The sequence below is a fragment of the Myotis lucifugus genome, unplaced genomic scaffold, assembly GCF_000147115.1.
Source record: "Myotis lucifugus unplaced genomic scaffold, Myoluc2.0 scaffold_131, whole genome shotgun sequence".
Classification (NCBI taxonomy): Eukaryota; Metazoa; Chordata; class Mammalia; order Chiroptera; family Vespertilionidae; genus Myotis; species Myotis lucifugus.
The window spans coordinates 2,989,022-3,011,485 of record NW_005871179.1 but is presented as its reverse complement, the minus strand read 5'-3'; the positions used below and the strand labels follow the sequence as shown (position 1 = coordinate 3,011,485).

At 43.0% G+C, this 22,464-nt stretch overlaps 1 protein-coding gene across 2 annotated transcripts; it reads left to right on the top strand.

The window, feature by feature from the left end:
* Nucleotides 1-615: 615 nt before the first annotated feature.
* ZBTB8A (zinc finger and BTB domain containing 8A) lies at nt 616-22,322 on the top strand. 2 transcript variants are annotated; one of them, XM_006094228.3, is made up of 5 exons: nt 616-1,089; nt 12,774-12,867; nt 16,253-17,076; nt 19,867-20,036; nt 21,622-22,322. In XM_006094228.3, exons 3-5 carry the CDS (start codon nt 16,254-16,256, stop codon nt 21,952-21,954), a joined length of 1,326 nt encoding a protein of 441 aa, XP_006094290.1. In that variant the 5' UTR covers nt 616-1,089; nt 12,774-12,867; nt 16,253; the 3' UTR covers nt 21,955-22,322. The 2 variants fall into 2 exon arrangements, with proteins under 2 accessions (XP_006094290.1, XP_014315979.1); XM_014460493.2 differs by lacking the exon at nt 616-1,089 and adding an exon at nt 5,079-5,112.
* The last annotated feature ends 142 nt before the right edge of the window (nt 22,323-22,464 follow it).

Below are 22,464 nucleotides of genomic sequence, written 5' to 3'. Positions count from 1 at the left end.
TGGAAATAAAAAGTACTAACAAACTAACAGAGGTTTGGTGTCAAGCCGTACTCATGCTTGTTGCCCTCAGCCCGCAGTCTCTTTTAAGGGGCGGGAATGGAGACTGGGCTACGATCGAGTCCCGCGGCCGTGCTACCCCGGGATGGAGGCTGATGAGCGAGCGTACGAGTTTCCCAGCAAACCATTCCTCCGTTCGGTTTTCATATCATGCGACAGATCCCTGCCTACAGCCGAAGGCACCTAACACACACTGGGCTATGATCATTGTTTTATGACGGAACCACACACGCACCTTCTACCGCCGCTTTTGCAAGTGAGCGGTTTAGCCTCGTCTCCTTAAAATGCACGTCAGTGTCAGTGTGCCAGTAGCCAAAGTCCACATCTTTCAAAAAGCGGAGTTTTAAAAAATGAGATAATAATTGATACCTAGCATTGTAATAGCTGACATTTATATATCAGGTTGTGTTTGGAAGCCGTAGATTGTTACTTCTGTTCTTAAGAAACATCCATATTCGCTGAACTTTATTTGGTGAAACGCGGAGCTGCACCTCTAAGCCAGGAGGTGGGAGGTGAGCGATGGCAGCCCCGCGGCGCCCTCTCCTCCTGTTCTTGCTCTGTCTTTCCTCCTGAAGTCACCTCCAGACTTCTGGAAGGAAAGTCAGCCACCTGGCTCTCCAGGTCTAAAAACCGTAACTGATCCTTATCAGAAAAAAAGTTCAGAATCCTCCGCGGAAGAATCAATGGCCAAATTTTCTCTCCAGTCCAATGTCAGAGCCTCCGTGATGGGTGGGTTTGTGGGACCCCAAGAGCAAGAGCCCTTCACTGATAACGAGGAATCGCCTCTCTTTATTCCTGGGAAACTGCTTGGCCTCAGCCATGGGAAGTGGGAAGTGAGGATTTAACCCCCACCCCTGTCCGATGGGCGCAGGTGGATTAGGCTGTGTCACTAGGAGGCATCGTGAGCAGCTGGGCTCCTCCTTGGTTGTGTAAACTTCAGGCGCCAAGAAAGAGGGCACCCTGTCCCATCCCACCTCCTGGACTTGAAATCACCAGCCCTTCTGTTGATAATGACGGGGCCAGAAAAAAAACGTAAGATATGGGAACACTTAAATCATTTTATAGCATTTAAGTTGTGTTTTCAAGATGCAGAATTTACCTCTAATAGGATTAACCCTTTCAGTGACATTTTATGTGTATAATAAAAGATTTTATCTAAGTTTATTTGATTCCCCTGGAGGGAATTTTTTGACACTTTTTTTGTTCAAAATTGGTCAGTGGCTCCTCATTTTACTCAGATGAGAGGTCAGAGCCCCACCCTGGCCAGTGTGGCTCACTTGGTTGAGTGTCCTTAGGTGCCTCAGAAGGTCAATGGTTGAATTCCTGGTCAGGGCACATGCCCAGGTTTTGGGTTTGATCCCCTGCATGGGGTTCCTACGGGATGCTACCAATCCATGTTTCTCTCTCACATTGATGTTTCTCTCTCTCTCTCTCTTCTCTCTCTAAAATCGATAAAAATGTATTTTTTTAAAAAGCCAAAGCCCTGCCTAGCCGGTTTGGCTCAGTGAATAGAGTGTTGGCCTGTGGACCAAGGAGTCCCCGGTTCGATTCTGGTCAAAGGCATGTACCTTGGTTGCAGGCTCCTCCCCGCAACCAAGGGCCCAGGTCGGGGCTCCTGCAGAGGCAACCAATCTATGTGTTTCTCTCACATGGATGTTTCTCTCTCTTTCCCTCTCCCACTCTTTCTAAAAAAAAAAAAAAATCAATGGAAAAATATCCTCAGGTAAGGATTAACAAAACAAACAAAGTCACAGTCCCCCAAATCTTTGATGAGGCCCTCCAGGAACTCCTACCTGTCTCACAATCTGCCCTTCCTTTTTGTTTTTTAAATATATTTTTATTGATTTTAGATAGGAAGGGAGAGGGATAGAGAGATAGAAACATCAATGATGAGAGAGAATCATTGATCAGCTGCCTCCTGCACGCCCCCTACTGGGGATCCAGCCCGAGACCCAGGCATGTGCCCTTGGGACCCTTCAGTCTGCAGGCTGACGCTCTATCCACTGACCCAAACCGGCTAGGGCTTCCCTTCCTTTTTCTGACTCAGTTTCTCACTGCTGTCCCCAGCCCTCCTTGTCTGCTCCACCCAGAGCCTCTGTACTTGCTATTCCATCTGCCTGGAGTACTTTCCCCCTAGATACCTACATACTCTCACTTCTTTTGGAATTAACTTAAATGCCATTGTATCAATGAAACTTTCGCAACTATGGTTTTGATTCTCTTTTTTTTTTTCTTGAAATACGTTTTTATTGATTTCAGAGAGGGGAAGGGAGGATAGAAACATCAATGATGAGAATCTTCCATCCCCTGCCTCCTGCATGCCCCCCACTGGGGATCAAGCCCCAAACTCTTGCATGTGCCCTGACTGGGAATTGAACCCTGACTGCCTGGTTCATGGGTCAACACTAAACCACAGAGCCACACCAGCCAGGTGCTGTTTCAACTTTTATTGTCTACTGAATTAAGAAAAATTTAAATTTATTACCAATTTCTCTGATTTAATCACATATCCTATATAATAAAGAGCTAATATGCAAATGATCATCACGCTGTCACACTGTCACGCCAGGGTGGGGGGACCTGAGGCCGGGCCGGGGGACCTGAGGCTGTGCCCCCCACCCAGCGGGGCTTGACAGGAGTGGGGCCGGCCAGGTCTGGGTCTTGCGCGACCCAGGTGGGCGGGGACTTGACTCTGATTCCCGTGGCACGCCCCAGACTCTGACAGGAGGGAGTTTCATATACATTTTACTAATTTTCTTTCATCTCTGACACTTCTATTATAGAGAAAGGGCAAATAGCAATATTAAAATATTTCCTCTAATTAATTCCCTTTTAATGTGCATGATTTCATGCACCGGGCCACTAGTTAGAAAATAAACCTCTCTTGATAACTTAAGAGTACTATTATGGCGCTGGCCGGTGTGGCTCGGCTGGTTGGAGTGTTATCCTGTGGTGCACCAATGGGTCTGGGTTCAATTTCCAGTCAGGGCACATAACCAGGTTTTGGGGTTCGATTCCTGGGCAAGTATGGGAGGCAGCTGATATATTTGTCTCTTGTATTTGTTTCTCTCTCTCCCTGTCCCTTCCTCTCTCTCTAGAATAAATAAAAAACAACATATCCTCCAATGAGGATTAGGGAAACGAAGAAGAAAAGGGTACTATTTTTTTGTTGTTGTTATTCTGGAAGCTAATATTTTATTATTTTTTAAATTGTTTTATTACTTAAAGTATTACAAAGGGTATTACATATGTCTCCTTTTTCCCCCCGCCCTTGACAATCCCCTGGCCTCCCCTACCCCCCAGTGTCTTATGTCCATTGGTTATGCTTATATGCATGCATACAAGTCCTTTCGGTTGATCTCTTACCCCCCCTTCTGCCCCCCTACTCTCCCCGGCCTTCCCGCTGCAGTTTGACAGTCTGTTTGAGGCAGCTCTGCCTCTGTATCTATTTTTGTTCATAAGTTTATAATGGTCTTTATTATCCATGAATGAGATCATGTGGTATTTTTCCTTCATTGACTGGCTTATTTCACTTAGCATAATGCTCTCCAGTTCCATCCATGCCGTTGCAAATGGTAAGAGTTCCTTCTTTTTTAGAGCAGCATAGTATTCCATCGTGTAGATGTACCACAGTTTTCTAATCCATTCATCTACTGATGGGCACTTAGGCTGTTTCCAGATCTTAGCTATGGTGAATTGTGCTGCTATGAACATAGGGGTGCATATATCCTTTCTGATTGGTGTTTCTGATTTCTTGGGATATATTCCTAGAAGTGGGATCACAGGGTCAAATGGGAGTTCCATTTTTAGTTTTTTGAGGAAACTCCATACTGCCTTCCATAGTGGCTGCACCAGTCTGCATTCCCACCAGCAGTGCACGAGTGTTCCTTTTTCTCCACATCCTCTCCAGCACTTGTCGTTTGTTGCTTTGTTGATGATAGCCATTCTGACAGGTGTGAGATGGTACCTCATTGTTGTTTTGATTTGCATCTCTCAGAAAGGGTACTATTTTGAATGTAATTTGTGTTAATGCCCTATAGATGTAAATGTTGTCAAGTTATAACTGATCCCAATTTATTTATTTATTTTTTTATTTTAAAATAAGTTTATTAACTGATCCCAATTTACAGGACAATTACTATTTTCATGGAAAACTTCCTGTTTCTTCTCCTTTGTCTCCACTGTCTTAGTTCAGTTCTTAGTTCTTCACCATTTCTTGCTTTGATACTTGCATTTAGCCTTTAAATTGGCCTCCCTGGTCTTCCTCTCTATCATTTCTTTCTCCATGCTATCTCAAGTTTTCTTAGGGGTATGTAAATTGAATCATAATAACAATAATATATATTTTTTCTTTTAAAGGAGTGACTTTTAAAATATATATATTTTTATTGATTTCACAGAGGAAGGGAAAAGAGAGAGAGAGAGAAACATCAATGAAGAGAGAGAGTCATTGATGGGCTGCCTTCTGCATGCTCCCTCCTGGAGATTAAGGCCGAAACCTGGGCATGTGTTTTTGACTGGAATCGAACCAGGGACCCTTCAGTCCGCAGCCAACATTCTCTCCACCGACTTTTAAAAAAATTTGATGATTGCCGAAACCGGTTTGGCTCAGTGGATAGAGTGTCGGCCTGCGGACTGAAGGGTCCCAGGTTCGATTCCGGTCAAGGGCATGTACCTTAGTTGCGGGCACATCCCCAGTGGGGAGTGTGCAGGAGGCAGCTGATCGATGTTTCTCATTGATGTTTCTAACTCTCTATCCCTCTCCCTTCTTCTCTGTAAAAAAATCAATAAAATATTTTTAAAAATTTGATGATTTTTAGAGAGAGAGAAACATTGATTTGTTGTTCCACCCACCCATGTGTTCATTGCTTGATTCTTGTATGTACCCTGACCAGGTGTCAAATCCACAACGTTGGTGTATTGGGACACTGTTCTAACCAACTGAGCTACCCGGCCAGGGCCAGTAATACTTACTTTTTATTGCACCCTAGCAGCGTTGTGCATACACTATGATCAGAAGAGGAATATAAGACTTCAGCAGAGTGTCAGTTTGAGGTCAGTCCGCCTGAATTCCAGTCTCTGTTCACTTGCTCCTTGATACCTGGTCAGGGCACATACCTGTTCAAATTTTGAGGCAAATGATGTACTAATATGTCATCTGGGCCCAATTTCAGAAAAGAGAAACCACTTTAGTGTTTTAATTTGTTTACTAAAGGGAACCGAGTGCTTACAAAACCATCGGAAGGGCAGGAAGGAGTGGGCTCCAGGTTGGGCCTTCAGAAATTACTCCCAGAAACAGACTGTCAAACAGGCCCTCCAGGGGAGGGAACCACTGGCATTGCTGAGTTCCAGATGGCATTGCTCGCTGCAATTCAGGGGTCAAGAAATTGCTGCCCCGAAACTGCCCCTCAGCATCCACCAACTAGAGACGGACGGCTGTCTCCACCAAACTTGTCTCTTGGCAGCCACGAAGCCCTGGGCACTGGGGTGCTGCTGACGAGGAGCCCAGCGTTTCCACAAACCTGCTTGCCAGCACTACCAGCCCAAACAGCAGAAAGATGTGTCCGCCTCATTTCTGCCTTCCAAATCTCACTGCAGAGTCTCTGAGAGATGGACCCCATTTCACCTGGGGAAACTTAAAGGAGTCTGGGAAACGTACTTTTTAATTTTCCAGAAAGAAGTTAGAAAGGATTAACATACAGATCTACTCTAACTAATATTTTCTAGGGTGGAACTTGGTGGTTGCCCCTAAACATGCTATTTCATTACAGGGTAAAACTGTTTAGAAATCAGTTCCCCTAAAACAGCGGTTCTCAACCTGTGGGTCGCGACCCCTTTGGCGGTTGAACGACCCTTTCACAGGGGTCGCCTAAGACCATCCTGCATATCAGATATTTACATTACGATTCATAACAGTAGCAACATTACAGTTATGAAGTAGCAACGAAAATAATTTTATGGTTGGGTCACAACATGAGGAACTGTATTTAAAGGGCCAGAAGAGTGAGGGTGAGGGCAGGTTTGGGAGGATGAGGGGACATTGGGGGGATAAGGACACATTTGTAATATCTTATTCAATAAAGGGAAAAAAATAAAATAAAAATAATGGGCCAGAAGGTTGAGAACCACTGCCCTAAAAAATCACAATTAACTTCTGCTTGTTACTGTGAAGACCCAGTACACTATGCAGTATTAGTTAGTGTGTTCTTAAGTACTGTTGTAGAAATAGTGAAGCTAAAGTGATCAGAGCAAATACCCTTTGCTGAGTGCCCTCTGAGCTCACTGGGGCTAGGAGATAGATGAATTTTAGTATAGCAAGGAGTTGTTCTTAAAAATTATTTATTTCATTCCCCCAACGACAAAATCCTAGTTTATGCCTCCGTTTGATCCTGACAGGTATTTCTCAAAATCCTTTTCATAGCCACTTCTATTCTTTACTGTATGTTGTACTGTGTGTTCACCATCCCAAGTCAAGCTTGCAACACCATTTATCCTCCTATACCCTCTTCTGCCCCCCACTCCCCTTTCCCTCTGGTGATCACCATACTATTGTCTGTGTATATGAGGGTATTTTTGTTTTTATTTTTATTTTCATTTTTGTTAACCCTCGCCTGAGGATATTTTTCCATTGATTTTTTTTAGGGAGAGTGGAAGAGATAGGGAAAGACAGAGAGAAACATCTATGTGAGAGAAACACATTGATTGATTGCCTCCTGCACGAGCCCCAACCAGGGCCCTGGCTGGGGAGGAGCCTGCAACCAAGGTACTTGCTCTTGACCGGAATCGAACCCAGGACTCTTTGGTCCACAGGCTGACTCTCTATCTACTGAGCAAAACCAGCTAGTGCGAGGTTATTTATTTGTTTATCCTCCTATATAATAAAAGCCTAATGTGCAAATTGCCCTCTCGGGTGGTCGTTTGACCGGGAGTTCGACCGCTCACTATGACATGCACTGACCACCAGGGGATGGCATGGAACATGGTGGGCGTTGGTAACGTGGTGCTGGCAGCGGGTGGCAGTGGAGGTGACGCTGCCGGTCCTAATGGGCCCCTCGGCAGGATGGTGGACCAGGTGAGCAGGTGGCGCCAGGTCAAGGTGGGTGTGAGCGGGGGCCCGATTGCCCTGCTGATCGCCCCACAGATGGTGACCGTGGCTGGCAGGCCCTGATCGCCCGGATCAGGGCCGGACCCTGGGCTGGGACAGGGAACTGGGGGTGGGTGGCAGCGACCAACCTCCCTCTCACCGGCTACCTGAGGGCGGAGGTGAGAGGGAGGGAGGTGCGGTGAGAATGCGGGGTGTCCGCTGAGCTTGCTCTCACTCCCCCTGCTACCCTCCCCTGGGACGCCAGGGCTTGTGCACGAGGGAAGCCTCCACGCTCAGTGCTGGGTGCCCGTGAGGAGCCTGCCCCTCTTCCGGGTGAGCTGGGCTGCAGTCGTGTGGCGTCGCTGGGCGGCCCAGAGGCCCATGCTGCGCCCTGGCCCGTGGCGTCTGGCTGCGCTCACCGCATTCCTGCGTGGGGACTCAGCTTCTGTGACTCAGGCAGAGGGGTTGCTCGGGGTCCAGGGGCCTAGGTGCTGCCCAGGGCCCAGAGGTCAGCTGGGATCTGCCCTTCCATGCCAGATGCTCGTGTTTCAATCGCCAACCAGGCCTAGGGACTTCATCCGTGCATGAATTTTGTGCACTGGGCCTCTAGTTTATTTATAAATACATTTTTTTTTTTAATTTCAGAGAGAAAGGGAGAGAGAGAGAAACATCAATGATGCTCGCTCCACACTAGAGGTTGAGCCCGCAACCTAGGCATATGCCCTGACCAGGAATGGAACTGTGACCTCCTGGTTCATAGGTCGATTCAACCACTGAGCCACACTGACTGGGCAGTAATTTTAGTTTTTAGAGAATTTTTATGAGTTTTTTGAGCCAAACATGACGTATGCCAGGGAGCAAGATCTCAGATGCTCCAAAGAATAACAGTTTTGCAGCTTCTTTTATGCATTTGAAATTAAGGAGGTAGGAAAAGGTATGGCAGGGATTGGATTACCACAAGGTTGTTTTTTGTGTGTGTTTTTTTTATTTCAGAGGAAGGGAGAGAGAGAAGCATCAATGATGAGTGAGAATCATTGATCAGCTGCCTCCTGCATGTCCACTACTGGGGATCAAGCCCACACCTGGGAATGTGTCCTGACCAGGAATTGAACCCTGACCTCCTGGTTCATGGGTCGATACTCAACCACTGAGCCACACAGGCCAGGCAGGGTTTTTTTCCCCCACTTAAAAAAAAATATATTTTTTTTATTGATTTTAGAGAGGAAGGGAGAGGAAGAGAGAGATAGAAACATCAGTGATGAGAGAGAATAATTGATCGGTTGCCTCCTATATGCCCCCCTATTGGGGATTGAGCCTACAACCCAGGCATGTGCCCTGACTAGGAATCCTGGTTCATAGGTAGACCCTCAAGCACTGAGCCACACCAGCCAGACTCCATTTTTAATTTTCTGAGGTTACTCCATATGGCTTTCCACAGTGGCTGCACCAATCTGCATTCTCACCAACAGTACACGAGGGTTCCCTTTTCTCCACACCCTTGCCAACACTTGTTTGTTTATTGATGAAAGCCATTCTGAAAGGTGTGAGGTGATACCTCATTGTGGTTTTAATTTGTATTTCCCTGGTGATTAGTGACGATGAGCATCTTTTCATGTATCTATTGGCCATCTGTATGTTTTCTTTGCAGAAATGTCTATTCTGGTCCTTTGCCCATTTTTAATTGGTTTGTTTGATTTTCTGGTGTTGAATTTTTAAGTTCTTTATAAATTTTGGATATTAATCCCTTATCATATGTGTCATTGGCAAATATGTTCTCCCATTCAATGGGTTACCTTTTCATTTTGTTGATGGTTTCCTTTGCTGTGCAAAAAACTTTTTAGTTTGATGTATCAAAATTTTTTTTATGGAAACCAAGATGGCGGCATAGGTAAACACGGGAGTTTGCTGCCTCGAACAACCACTTCAAAAATACAACTAAAAGACGGAACGGAAATCATCCAGAACCACAGGAAAGCTGGCTGAGTGGAAGTTCTACAACTAGGAGAAAAGAGAAAAGCAGGAGGCGCAGTGCTGAAGTAAAATACTAAGGTTCGGAGTGCATGCGGAGCGGGCTGGAGGCTGAGGGCACGGTTGTCGTTTTCAATCGGGAGGGAGTCTCAGGCTCTGAGCTCCAGTTCCGGGCGAGTCTCTAAGGACCCACACTCATACGGGAAAAGCGGGACTGTCTGGCATCGCTCAGAACCCTAGGGCAGCTTTCTCTCCGTGGGGCTTGCAGCGACTACTGGGACACTGAGAAGCAGAGCCTCTGAGGGCAAGACTGAGAGCAGCCATACTTGCTAATCCCGCCCTGTTGATCCTGTGGGACCTGCCCCGCCCAAGCCCTGCAGGGAGGCTTTTGCTGGATAGCCTCAGGCAAAGGCTAGATTAGCACCTCCCTAGAGATCCAGGAGCCAGGAAGCCCAGAGGTCAGAGTGGGACCACCCAGCTTGCAGCTCCGTGGAACTATAAAAGACACACTCAGGGGGCAGACTCAGTGAGCACCAAAGCCCCATGGAAGCAAGTCTAGCCCCAGAGGGGTGTCTCCAGCACAGAAGTTCTCCCACCGCAGACACAGCTGATTCCCACAGCCAATTGGCCTGGAGGTCAATTCCTCACAGTGATAACTACAACAATCAAGGCTCAACTACAACAAGACTGTGCACGCAGCCCACAAGGGGCTGCACCAAGAGTGTCTACCTCAGGTAATTGGGACACTTAGCACAGAAAGGCACTCTATCGACACAGCGAAGCATAAAAAATGCCGAGACAAAGAAACAGGACACAAATGACAGAATTGGAGGAAAGCAAACTGTTGGATATAGAGTTTAAAACCACACTTTTAAGGTCTTTAAAGAACTGTTTAGAAGCCGCCGATAAATTGAGTAAGGCCCTCGAAAAGACTGGTGAGACTGCCGATAAATGTAGTGAGATCCTCGAAAAGACTGGTAAGACCACCGATAAATGTAGTGAGATCCTCAAGAAATCTAACGAGACCCTCGATGTTGTGATAAAGGACCAACTAGAAATTAAGCATACACTGACTGAAATAAAGAATATTATACAGACTCCCAACAGTAGACCAGAGGGTCGCAAGGATCAAGTCAAAGATTTGAAATACGAAGAAGCAAAAAACACCCAACTGGAAAAGCAAAATGAAAAAAGAATCCGAAAATATGAAGATAGTGTAAGGAGCCTCTGGGACAGCTTCAAGCGTACCAACATCCGAATTATAGGGGTGCCAGAAGATGAGAGAGAGCAAGATATTGAAAACCTATTTGAAGAAATAATGACAGAAAACTTCCCCTACCTGGTGAAAGGAATAGACTTCCAAGTCCAGGAAGCGCAGAGAACCCCAAACAAAAGGAACCCAAAGAGGACCACACCAAGACACATCATAATTAAAATGCCAAGAGCAAAAGACAAAGAATCCTAAAAGCAGCAAGAGAAAGAAAATCAGTTACCTACAAGGGAGTACCCATACGACTGTCAGCTGATTTCTCAACAGAAACTTTGCAGGCCAGAAGGGAGTGGCAAGAAATATTCAAAGTGATGAATACCAAGAACCTACAACCAAGACTACTTTATCCAGCAAAGCTATCATTCAGAAGTGAAGGCCAGATAAAGAGCTTCACAGATAAGAAAAAGCTAAAGGAGTTCATCACCACCAAACCAGTATTATATGAAATGCTGAATGGTATCCTGTAAGAAGAGGAAGAAGAAGAAAAAGGTAAAGATACAAATTATGAACAACAAATACACATCTATCAACAAGTGAATCTAAAAATCAAGTGAATAAATAATCTGATGAACTGGTGATTGTAACAGAACCAGGGACATAGAAAGGGAATGGACTGACTATTCTTGAGGGGGTGGTGGGGAAGGGATGTGGGGGTGAGTGAAGAGATTAGACAACAATTGTGCACCTATGGATGAGGACAATGGGTGGGGAGTGAGGGCAGAGGGTGGGGTTGGAACTGGGTAGAGGGGAGTTATGGTGGGAAAAAAGAGGAACTAATGTAATAATCTGAACAATAAAGATTTAATTAAAAAAATAAAAATAAAAATAAATTTTTTTTATAAACCTCTAGGTCAGCAGTGTTTTGAATGATTTAAGTTGCCAGAATTCAGACCTCCTCAAGAGTGGGTAGTTGATGCATATGTTTTCTTCTTTTTTTAAAATACGTTTTTATTGATTTTTAAAGAGAGTGGAAAGGAGAGGGTTAGAGAGATAGAAACATCAATGAGAGAGAAACATCATGGATCAGCTACCTCCTGCACACGCCCACTGGGGATTGAGCTCACAACCTGGGCACATGCTGGACTGGGAAGTGAACTGGTGACCTCTTTTTTTTTTTTAATATATTTTTATTGATTTCAGAGAGGAAGGCAGAGAGAAAGAGAGTGATAGAAACATCAGTGATGAGAGTGAATCATTGCTAGACTGCCTCCAGCATGCCCCCTACTGGGGATCGAGCCCACAACCCAGGCATGTGCTCTGACCTCCTGGTTCATAGGTTGATGCTCAACCAGTGAGCCATCCCACCAGGCAGTCAAAATTATTTTGGTGGTAATTCTTAGCTTAATTGATTAATTTAAAAAGCATAAAATCCATTTTCCCACTGCCTGTGGACATAAGCCTTAACACTCTATATTAACAAAATTAATGGTCAATGAAAATAGTGGGATAGATTTTGTTGTTGGTGGTAATTAAAAAGGTTTGGAATAAAGTAGGAACTGAAGTTTTCTATAGCAAGACTTGTTGCAGCTGCTGTTAAAAATTGTGGTATATGCCCTAGCCAATTTGGCTCAGTGGATAGAGTGTTGGCCTGCAGACTGAAGGGTCCCTGGGTTCGATTCTGGTCAAGTGCATATGCTCCGGTTGCAGGCTCGATCCCCAGAAGGGGGCGTGCAGGAGGCAGCCGATCAATGCTTCTCCCTCATCATTGATGTTTCTATTTCTTTCTCCCTCTCCCTTCCTCTCTGAAATCAATAAAAAAATATTTTTAGAAAAACACACTTTAACTCTTAAAAACAATTGTGGTATACTCTGGTGTAATCTGGCAAATCAGATTAAGAGTTATGAAAGATTTGGGTGACTGCAGTGGGGCTTTCTGAACATATGTAGTAGGATTCTTTCCCCACTTCTCTCTTAACCTTACAGTTTTTAAGTAACGTTGAATTTTTCAAGTTGAGTCTTGAATGCTATTCTGTTTGTTTTTTTTTGCAAACCATATGGATGCTACTTGCAGGAAAAGGGTAATAGGACATATGTTGCTGTCTTGGTATCTCATTTGCTGGCCTGTCTTTGACTAGCTGTTGTCTTAAGAAGTTTATTTTATTATCATAGTTAAAAAGTATGTTTGCTTTCAATTTACTATAATATATTTTTAATATTGGAAACCTCCTCTTGCAGATTTAAATATTAAGGTTCAGGTAATAAGTTATTTCTTTATTTATACATTTCCACTCACTAATAATCTGTGCCAGATTATCTGGTTTTACATGCTAAAAAATGATACGTGATAAATGCTCGCATGTAATTTATTTAAATAAATATTTATTATGTACCTTAGCAGATGTTTATGTCTTTTATTACAAAAATACATTATAAATAGTTATTTTCTCTCTACAGGACAATCCTTCCTGTGTTTGACTTGGAACCTTCCCATTTTTACTCTACTCAGTTGACGTAGCAGGGTTTTAGAGCAGCATTTGTAAATTTCCAGGTATGAAAAATTTTAATTCTTGATATTATACCTAACTTAAATACATAGATAAAAAGTATAACTTTGCAATGGTAGATTTTATGTATACGAGAGGGGATTTATTGCTTGGAAGTTCACTGTATAAAACATTAAACATTTGGATCTTCTTGGCCAGTTTTCCCTGTTCACCTATTGCTAAAATTTTAATTCATTGCCTCTGTTGTGTCTTCTGTTCCATTTTAATCAAAGACTCATATTACATAGGGCCAGAGATTATCTAGACCAATCCCCCCAATTTTCAGAGAAGAAAATTAAGCCTAGAAAGGTAAAGTTACTTCTCATGACATATAGCTAATCCAGTGATAGAACTATTGTCAGCACTCTGATCTCCCAGCATCCCCTTTCCACCTCATTCCCCACCCCCCAGTGCTGTAGTAGTATAGTTCAGTAGTTATAGGCTGCAACTTTGGAGTCACTGTCTGGGTTAATACCCTTTTCTGTAAAATGGGGATAGTCACCCACTTAATAGTTTGGGGACATGCCGAAACCGGTTTGGCTCAGTGGATAGAGCGTCGGCCTGCGGACTGAGAGGTCCCGGGTTCGATTCCGGTCAAGGGCACGTACCTGGGTTGCGGGCACATCCCCAGTAGGAGATGTGCAGGAGGCAGCTGATCGATGTTTCTCTCTCATCGATGTTTCTAACTCTCTATCTCTCTCCCTTCCTCTCTGTAAAAAATCAATAAAATATATTTAAAAAAAAATAGTTTGGGGACAAAGGGAGACAATGCATATCGCTACTATTATTGCCTGTGGCCCTTTTATTTTTCCCTGTATTGACCCCTTCACTGCTTCTTGAAACTCCCCACCTTGGGCAAGGTGTTTCAGTGTTCTGATTCTCCCTGCAGTGCTACCTGTAACACTGGCTCTCTTCCCCATGCTCTGCAGTCACGGGCAGTCCCCCAGGTTCTCCTCTCAGCCCGAGTTTCCTCTGAGCCCCTTCATCTCTATTTGCAGACATCTCCTACATCTCTATCTTCAAGTCTGACTTCTCTGGACTTCCGGTCAGCATTTTCTGGCCATCATTACCTGACTTCCCACTCTCCTCTAACACAGTGTACTTACAACCAAGGTCATTGCCTCTAAGCCAGTTTTTCCCTCCAATCAGCCATTAAGACCTATAGATTTATTTCCCATTCAAGTATTTAGCAACTTTTCCTTCCTTTCCATTCCTGCTGTCACAGTCAGTTCTGGATCTGCCAAGGAAGTGCCACTTCTGTCAGAGATGGGAAGTCCAAAGGGTGGGAAGGCTAATGCAGTCCAGAATCACCCCAGCCCTGCAGCCACCACACCAACAGCCAGCAGTTGCTGCATTTCCACTGCCCAAAGCAGGAAATTTCTTTTCCTTTTTCTAATCTTCTATCAGTTCCTTCTGTTGAGAGAGTCTAACAGGAAGCCAGCTGCAAGGAAGGAAGCCTGGGAAATATTGTTGGCAGAATTCCATCAGTAGTGAGTAGAGCAGAGCATGAAGGATGTTGAGCTGAGAGACAACAGGCAAATGACCAACATAGTCCACCACTTTGGCTACTTGGCATCCACACACACCGCTCTTCCCATATTTAAAATTCTAAACAAGTTTACTAGTCTGCCTTGCAATATGCAGCTTTCCTTCATACAAAGACTCATGGTCTCCCCAAAATGGGTGATACTAATTCTTCTTTTAGGTCAGTCACAATCTAACTGAATGGAACCATGCGATGTTTCCCTGGTGAGGCGTTCCCATCTTGGGAGCTAAGACCTCAGCAGGGAGAGGAAGCAAATATTCTGTAAGTGGGATATTAAAGGTAAAAGTGAAAGGAGGAACCACCGCTTTTTTTCTAGAAGTGAGTATTCTATCTATGGAAAAAATAGCATCATATTAACGATGGTGTTTAAAAGCACCAGTGGTACATTAGTAACACTTCATCCATTTGGATAGCAGTCTCTCTGACAGGTGTCACCTGTCAGATGGGGCCAGGATGGAATTTTCAGTTGGTTATTCCACCATTTTATCAGACAAGCTGCTTCTGGGTGATGGAGTACGTGGCCAGCTTCATGGTGACTAGGGAAAGAGGCCAGCCAGCATCCACAGCACAGGTCTTCTTGTCCACCTGGTTTCTGAGAGCTCCTCAGCAGCTAGTACCCTTTATTCAGCATTCACACAAGACACTAAAACCACTTACCCTGTGCCCATTCCAACAGGTATATCCATCTGCCTTTTCTTCACATGCCTTTCAGTGACTGATGCTTCTATCTGGTTCTTTGTAAATCCTTGAGCATTTGAACAACTGGTTAGGCCTTGTCCATGAATCAGGACAAAATCCATACCTGTGTCTATCTCTTCGTCCAGACCAAGTGGACAGCCAGATGCCTAATGGGGATATTTCCCTCCCCATTGCCTTTCAGGGACATTCCTGATTGGAGTCATGATGTTGCAGCCATCCACTTCCAGCTGGTGCCAGCATATTGTGCAGAACCTCTAAGCGAGGCCTTAAGTCTTTCTTCCTCAGTCAGCTAGTTGTCAGGAACTCACCATGGGGCCATATGTGTGAGTTGAGGAAGGCAGCAATGTCCTGGGAGGAGGTGTGTGGGAACTGTGCCAGCTGCTCAGAAACCTATTTGTGGATTAAGGACCTGTCTAGTCTAATCTTGTACCTAACACGTCCTCTTGATGATGGAGTGCTGCTGCACATGCCCAAATGTATAATTTGGTACATTAGTAACACTCATGTTAGGCAACTCAGGCATGGCCACTTGTTCTATGCTCAGCATCAAGCTCTAAGAGAGCCTGGTAGCATTTGAAAAGCTCTTTTTCAAAAGGACAATAGCTGGAGGGGTGCGATGATTAATTTTTTGTGACCACTCAGCTGGCCTGCAGTGTATAGGGGAGCTGGAATTCCAAATCAAGCTACCTGGCTCTATTGTCTTTGCTTATAACTATAAGCTTGTCTATATCAACTTTTATCTCTTTGACTATTTTAAAAAAATTTTAAAAATTGATTTCAGAGAGGAAGGGAGAGGGAGAGAGAGAGAGAAACATTAATGAGAGAGAATCACTGATCGGCTGCCTCCTGCACACCCCACACTGGGGATCGAACTTGCAACCTGGGTATCCGGAATCAAACCGTGACCTCCTGGTTCATAGGTCTACGCTCAATCACTGAGCCACACCGGCCGGGCATCTTTGACCATTTTTAACCTACAGTCTAGTCTGAAACCTATATTCTTTGTGTCTTGGAGACTATTCTCTAAGACGGAAGTGGTTTTCATGGAAAAAAGATAGAGGTTTCTGATTGTAATTTCAGTTGACTCATTGTAGAAAAACAATGTCATTTTGTGTTTGTTGACTACATGTGTCTTCTCTCTTTAGCATGGAGATCTCCTCTCATCAGTCTCAACTCCTGCAACAACTGAATGAGCAGCGCCGGCAGGATGTGTTTTGTGATTGCAGTATTCTCGTTGAAGGGAAGGTCTTCAAAGCACATCGAAATGTATTATTTGCTAGTAGCGGCTACTTTAAAATGCTTCTTTCCCAGAATTCAAAGGAGACAAGTCAGCCGACCACAGCTACGTTTCAGGCTTTCTCCCCTGACACTTTTACAGTCATCCTAGACTTTGTCTATTCCGGCAAACTCTCGCTGACTGGTCAGAATGTCATAGAAGTGATGTCAGCTGCTAGCTTCCTCCAGATGACTGATGTCATTAGTGTATGTAAGACCTTCATTAAATCTTCGTTAGACATCAGTGAGAAAGAGAAAGACCGCTACTTCAGCCTCTCCGATAAAGGTGCCAGTTCTAATGGCATAGAACGTTCCTCTTTTTATAGCGGTGGCTGGCAAGAAGGGAGCAGCTCTCCACGCTCTCACCTAAGCCCAGATCAAGGAACAGGTGTAATAAGCGGGAAATCTTGGAATAAGTATAATTACCATCCAACTTCCCAAAGGAATACTCAGCAACCCTTGGCCAAGCAAGAACCAAGGAAAGATCCCATTAAAAAGCCCAGACATTTGAGATTGTCACAGCCTTCCGAAATTGCTCATTGTAAGTCAAGCAAGCGAGAAGCACGAACATCTGATTCTTCCAGCCACATTTCCCAATCTGAAGAGCAAGCACAAATTGATGCTGAAATGGACTCTGCTGCTGTTGGCTATCAGTACGGTCAAGGCTCTGACGTCACTTCAAGAAGTTTCCCAGGTACCCAAAACAAGAATCTGTCCCCTCACTCAGGTTCCAGATCTATAGAAATGAAGCCTATCTCAACATGCTCTTACTTTTAGGTGTTCTAGGCAGTTGAACTAAGTGAATTTTAAAATACATATATTTTTATTGATCTCAGAGAGGAAGGGAGAGAGAGATAACATCAATAATGCGAGAGAATCATTGATTGGCTGCCTCCTGCATGCCCCTACTGGGGATCGCTGAGCCACGCTGGCCAGGCTACCCCTAACCTCTCTTTATTATTTTTAAGCAAATCTCAGACATCATATGTTTTAGTCTGTAAATATTTCAGAATGTATTCCTAAAATATAGAATTAAACCACACTCCAGTACCATTGTTATACCTAAACAAAGTTAACAAATTCTTAATATCACTAACTAGCCTGTCAATATTCACATTTCCTTTGTTGTCCTATAGATTTCAAAAAAATTTTTTGGTTGTAGATAACATATTTTTAAATAAAAGCAACCTGGTTGATTTTTACTAATAACATTTTCTTGTAGGATACTAACAGGAAAATGTATGAAATTGTATTATCATATTGCAGAGCTTACTAAAAATCCTGCTGAGTTCTAACCATTGACCAAGGCAAGCAAATAGCATAGAAAAATAGGAAATCTTGTTATATTTTTATAATAGCAATAGAGTCCCCTTGGCCAGGTGCTAGTTGGTTAGAACATTATCCTGATACACTAAGGTTGGGGGTTCGATCCCAGGTCAGGGTATATAACAGTCAGCCAATGAATACATAAATAATGGAACAACAAGCCGGTCTTTTCCTCTCTCCCTCTCAAATCAATCAATAATAAATAAATAAATAAATAAATGAATGAATAAATAAAACAGCAATAAAGCATACTTTTTTTTTTTTTTTTATCCTCACCCAAGGATATTTTTACATTGATTTTTAGAGAGAGGGAAAGACAGAGAGAAATAATGATGTGAGAGAAACACATCAATTAGTTGCCTCCTACACATGCCCTGACCAGGGCCCTGGCCGGGGAGGAGCCTGCAACCCAACTAAAGTACTACATGCCCTTGACCAGAACTGAACCCCGGATCCTTTGGTCCATAGAGGACACTTTATCCACTGAGCCAAACCGGCGAGGGCGAGCCATGCTTTCTTTATTTGGGCTCTGCCCTTTTATAATTCTAGGCTATTAAATCTAACTTCAGGAAAGAACAGTTGAATTAATAGCTATTAAGTTGAGGTTTGTTTCTGGTCACAACTAACATGTTGAAGACATGACATTTAAAATAAAAAATTAGCCTGGCCAGCATGGCTCAGTGGTTGAGCATCGACCTATGAACCAGGAGGTCACAGTTGGATTCCAGGTCAGGGCACATGTCGGAATTGCAGGCTTAATCCCCAGTGTGGAGCGTGTAGGATGCAGCCAATAAATGATTCTCTCTCATCGTTAATGTTTCTGTCTCTTCCTCTCTGAAATCAATAAAAAAATATTTTAAAAAAAAAGGACAAGATAAAGAACAGTTCCATAACCACAGGATCACTCATGCTGTGTTTTAAATGTTTTTTTTGTTTTTGTTTGTTTGTTAATATATTTTATTGATTTTTTACAGAGAGGAAGGGAGAGGGATAGAGAGTTAGAAACATCGATGAGAGAGAAACATCGATCAGCTGCCTCCTGCACACTCCCCACTGGGTATGTGCCCGCAACCAAGGTACGTGCCCTTGACCGAAATCGAACCCAGGACCCTTGAGTCCGCAGGCCAACGCTCTATCCACTGAGCCAAACCAGTTAGGGCTCATGCTGTGTTTTAAAACAAAAACAAAAACAGCCCTTGCTGGTTTGGCTCAGTGGATAGAGCGTTGGCCTGTGGACTGAGGGGACCCGGGTTTGATTCCGGTCAAGAGCACATGCCTGGGTTGTAGGCTTGATCCCCAATAGGGTGTGTGCAGGAGGCAGCCGATCAATGATCAGTGATTCTCATCATTGATGTTTCTATCTCTCCCTTCCTCTCTTTGAAATCAATAAAAATATATTATAAAAATAAACAAAAACATATCCCTGGGTGAAGATTCAAAAATAATAATAATAGTCCTGGCCAGTTTGGCTCACTGGACAGAATGTTGGCCTGTGGACTGAAGGGGCCCTGGTTCGATTCCAGTCAAGGACACGTACCTCGGTTGCAGGCTCCATCTCTGGCCCTGATCGGGCCATATGGGAGGCACCCAATCGATGTATCTCACTTCAGTGTTTCTCTCTGTCTCTCCCCTTCCACTCTCTCTGAAAATCAATGGAAAAATATCCTTGGGCGAGGATTAACAATAATAATAATATTAAAAAAATAAGAGAGCTTTACATTCCAGAATTTAAAACAAATTAAAGACCCTTGAAAGTGTTTCAACTTTAAAAGTACTACAAGTGTATGAAAAACAAAGGCAAGGGGAATACAAACTTTAAGTAAAACAAGTTACTTAAAAGCTTCAATATTAAATATTTTTACTTTTGGATTGTATCTACAGTTTTAAAACCCATTACTATCTTTTTACATTCAATAACTATTGACTCTGACATTTAATAAGAAGGTAAGTGTGACCGTCTAAATTTACCAGACTGTAAATATATCAAATACTGAATACTGAAGTTATAGTTCTGTACTTACTGTTACATTGACAATCAAGTCTTCATTTCTTTCTACCTTTTCAAGATTGGACTCACCAAGTCCTTCTGGATATTTTTGTGTGATTAGAATGGTTGTTATGAACTTTCCAATGATTTAATCAAACTGTCTCCTGACAGATGATTTGCCCAGGATGAGATTCAAGTGCCCATACTGCACACATGTGGTGAAGCGGAAAGCCGACCTAAAGCGCCACCTTCGTTGTCATACAGGAGAACGGCCCTACCCGTGTCAAGCTTGTGGGAAAAGATTTAGCAGGCTAGACCACCTAAGTAGCCATTTTCGAACAGTATGTATTTGATTTTTCATTCAAATTTTACTTCTTAAATACATGCAATTAGGATAATCAATTTATGATGGAAATCTTTTCTCACAACTCTACCATATTAAAAATTTTTCTAACTTAATGTTTTTACTTTGCACATAATGCATAATTCAATTTTTATGTTTTTCTTTTTATTCTTTGAGACCTTGAAGTCAGTGATATTCTTTTGAATATTCACTTTAATGCATTTAAAATCTAACAGGTTTTTATAGACTGGTCTTTTTGGAGCCAATATAAACTGTAAAAATGTTTTAAATGTCTGGGTCAGAATCACTTTAGATCCTCAGCATCTACTGGTGACTCTTGAATCCTTATCTGGTAGAATTTCTAGTTTCAGCTGTCCGGTATCTCTGCATGACACTGCCTTTCTAGTATCCCTCGTTTCTTTAGTCTCTTCAGGGAAGGCAGCAAGGTGGGCAATAGAACCACTCCCAGTCGAGGACTGGATTGTCAGAGTCAGAAAAATCTCAGGGAATTTGCTGGTCAATGCTCTAGTGGTTTAATACTGTAGTTATATTGGAACATTGTTTTGCTGATCATCTTGCAATAAGAATTTTTTCCAAAATCTGTTCTATTACTTGTACTTCAATTCCATTGATGAGATCCTTTTAATTTTAAAGGACACTGGGTACCTTAAAGTAATTTCTTCATGCATTGCTTTATAGTTATTTATTCAACAAATATACCTGAGCACCTATTCTGTGTCAGACCCTTTTCTAAATGCTAGGTATACAGCAGTGAGCAAAACAGACAAAATGTCTGCCTTTATTAATCTCAGGAAGCTAACACCCGAACTAAGATATGTAATATCTTACATATGTAATATGTACATGGCATATATTAAGTATTTGCAATTATTATTCTGAAAAGGTGTCCTGTATTATCTCAGATATCAAAATACTATTGGATTAATACTATTGGCCATTATTTAGAGAAAACTGGTGTGTAATATTTCAGTGACGTCAATTTATCACCAAAATCTTTGTCTTTTTCTAATAACTAGATGCTATTTTTTTTTTAATTTAAAGGTCGTTGAGATTTAACTTTTTAAGTACATTTTTTAAAATTGATTTTAGAGAGAAAGGGAGAGGGAGAGAGAGATAGAAACATCAATGATGAAAGAGAATCATTGATTGGCTGACTTCTGCATGCCCTCCATTGGGGATAGAGCCTGCAACCCGGGCATGTGCCCTTGACCTGAATTGAACCCGGGACTTTTCAGTTTGCAGGTCAACACACTTCAGTGGTTCTCAACCTTCCTAATGCCTCGACCCTTTAATACAGTTCCTCATGTTGTGGTGACCCCCAACCATAAAATTATTTTCGTTGCTACTTCATAACTGTAATTTTGCTACTGTTATGAATTGTAATGTAAATATCTGATATGCAGGATGTATTTTCATTGTTCGCGACCCACAGGTTGAGAACCGCTGCACTAGATGCTAACTTAATAGGCTTTAACATCTTAAGTTTACGAACTGATACCTGGAATATCAAATTGTCCTGCTTTTAAAAATCCTTTTTTATCACTGTTTAAATCTCTACACAGATTCACCAGGCATGCAAACTAATCTGCAGAAAATGCAAACGCCATGTGACTGATCTAACAGGTCAAGTGGTCCAGGAAGGAACCCGGCGCTACAGACTCTGTAATGAGTGCCTTGCTGAAGTTGGCATAGACAGCCTCCCCATTGATCTGGAAGCTGAACAGCATCTTATGTCCCCATCAGATGGCGAAAAGGATTCCAGGTGGCATTTGAATGAAGAAGAGAATAGATCATATGTGGAGATTGTAGAGGATGGGTCTGCTGATCTGGTCATACAACAAGTTGATGATAGTGAAGAAGAAGAAGAAAAAGAAATAAAGCCCAACATTAGGTAGCTGTAATGTGCACCAACAGAGCTGGCATGTCTGCAACTTACGTCGACTTCCTGTATCTCTCTCTTTTCCATGGTCAGAGACTGATTAACAAATTGTCAGACTGACTTAAAAGTAATGGCCTACTATAACCTGCATGCTTTCTGAACAGGCCATTGTATCCATTCTGAACTTTGTTGCCCTAAAACATGTTGCTGCACTGGAAAGAAAGACTTAGCTTGAGTTGGCATGATAGATGAACAGTTAATCGTCTTACTTTTATTACAGAGATGCCTTTTTTCTTTTAATATTGGAAGATCTACTTAAGCAAACGTTTTTCAAATAAAATATTTTTTAAAATATTTTTATTGGTTTCAGAGAGGAAGGGAAAGGGAGAGATAGAAACATCAATGATGAGAGAGAATCACTTATCAGCTGCCTCCTGCACGCCCCACACTGGGGACCGAGCCTGCAACCCAGGCGTGTACCTTGACCGGGAATTGAACCGGGACCTCCTGGTCATAGGTCAACGCT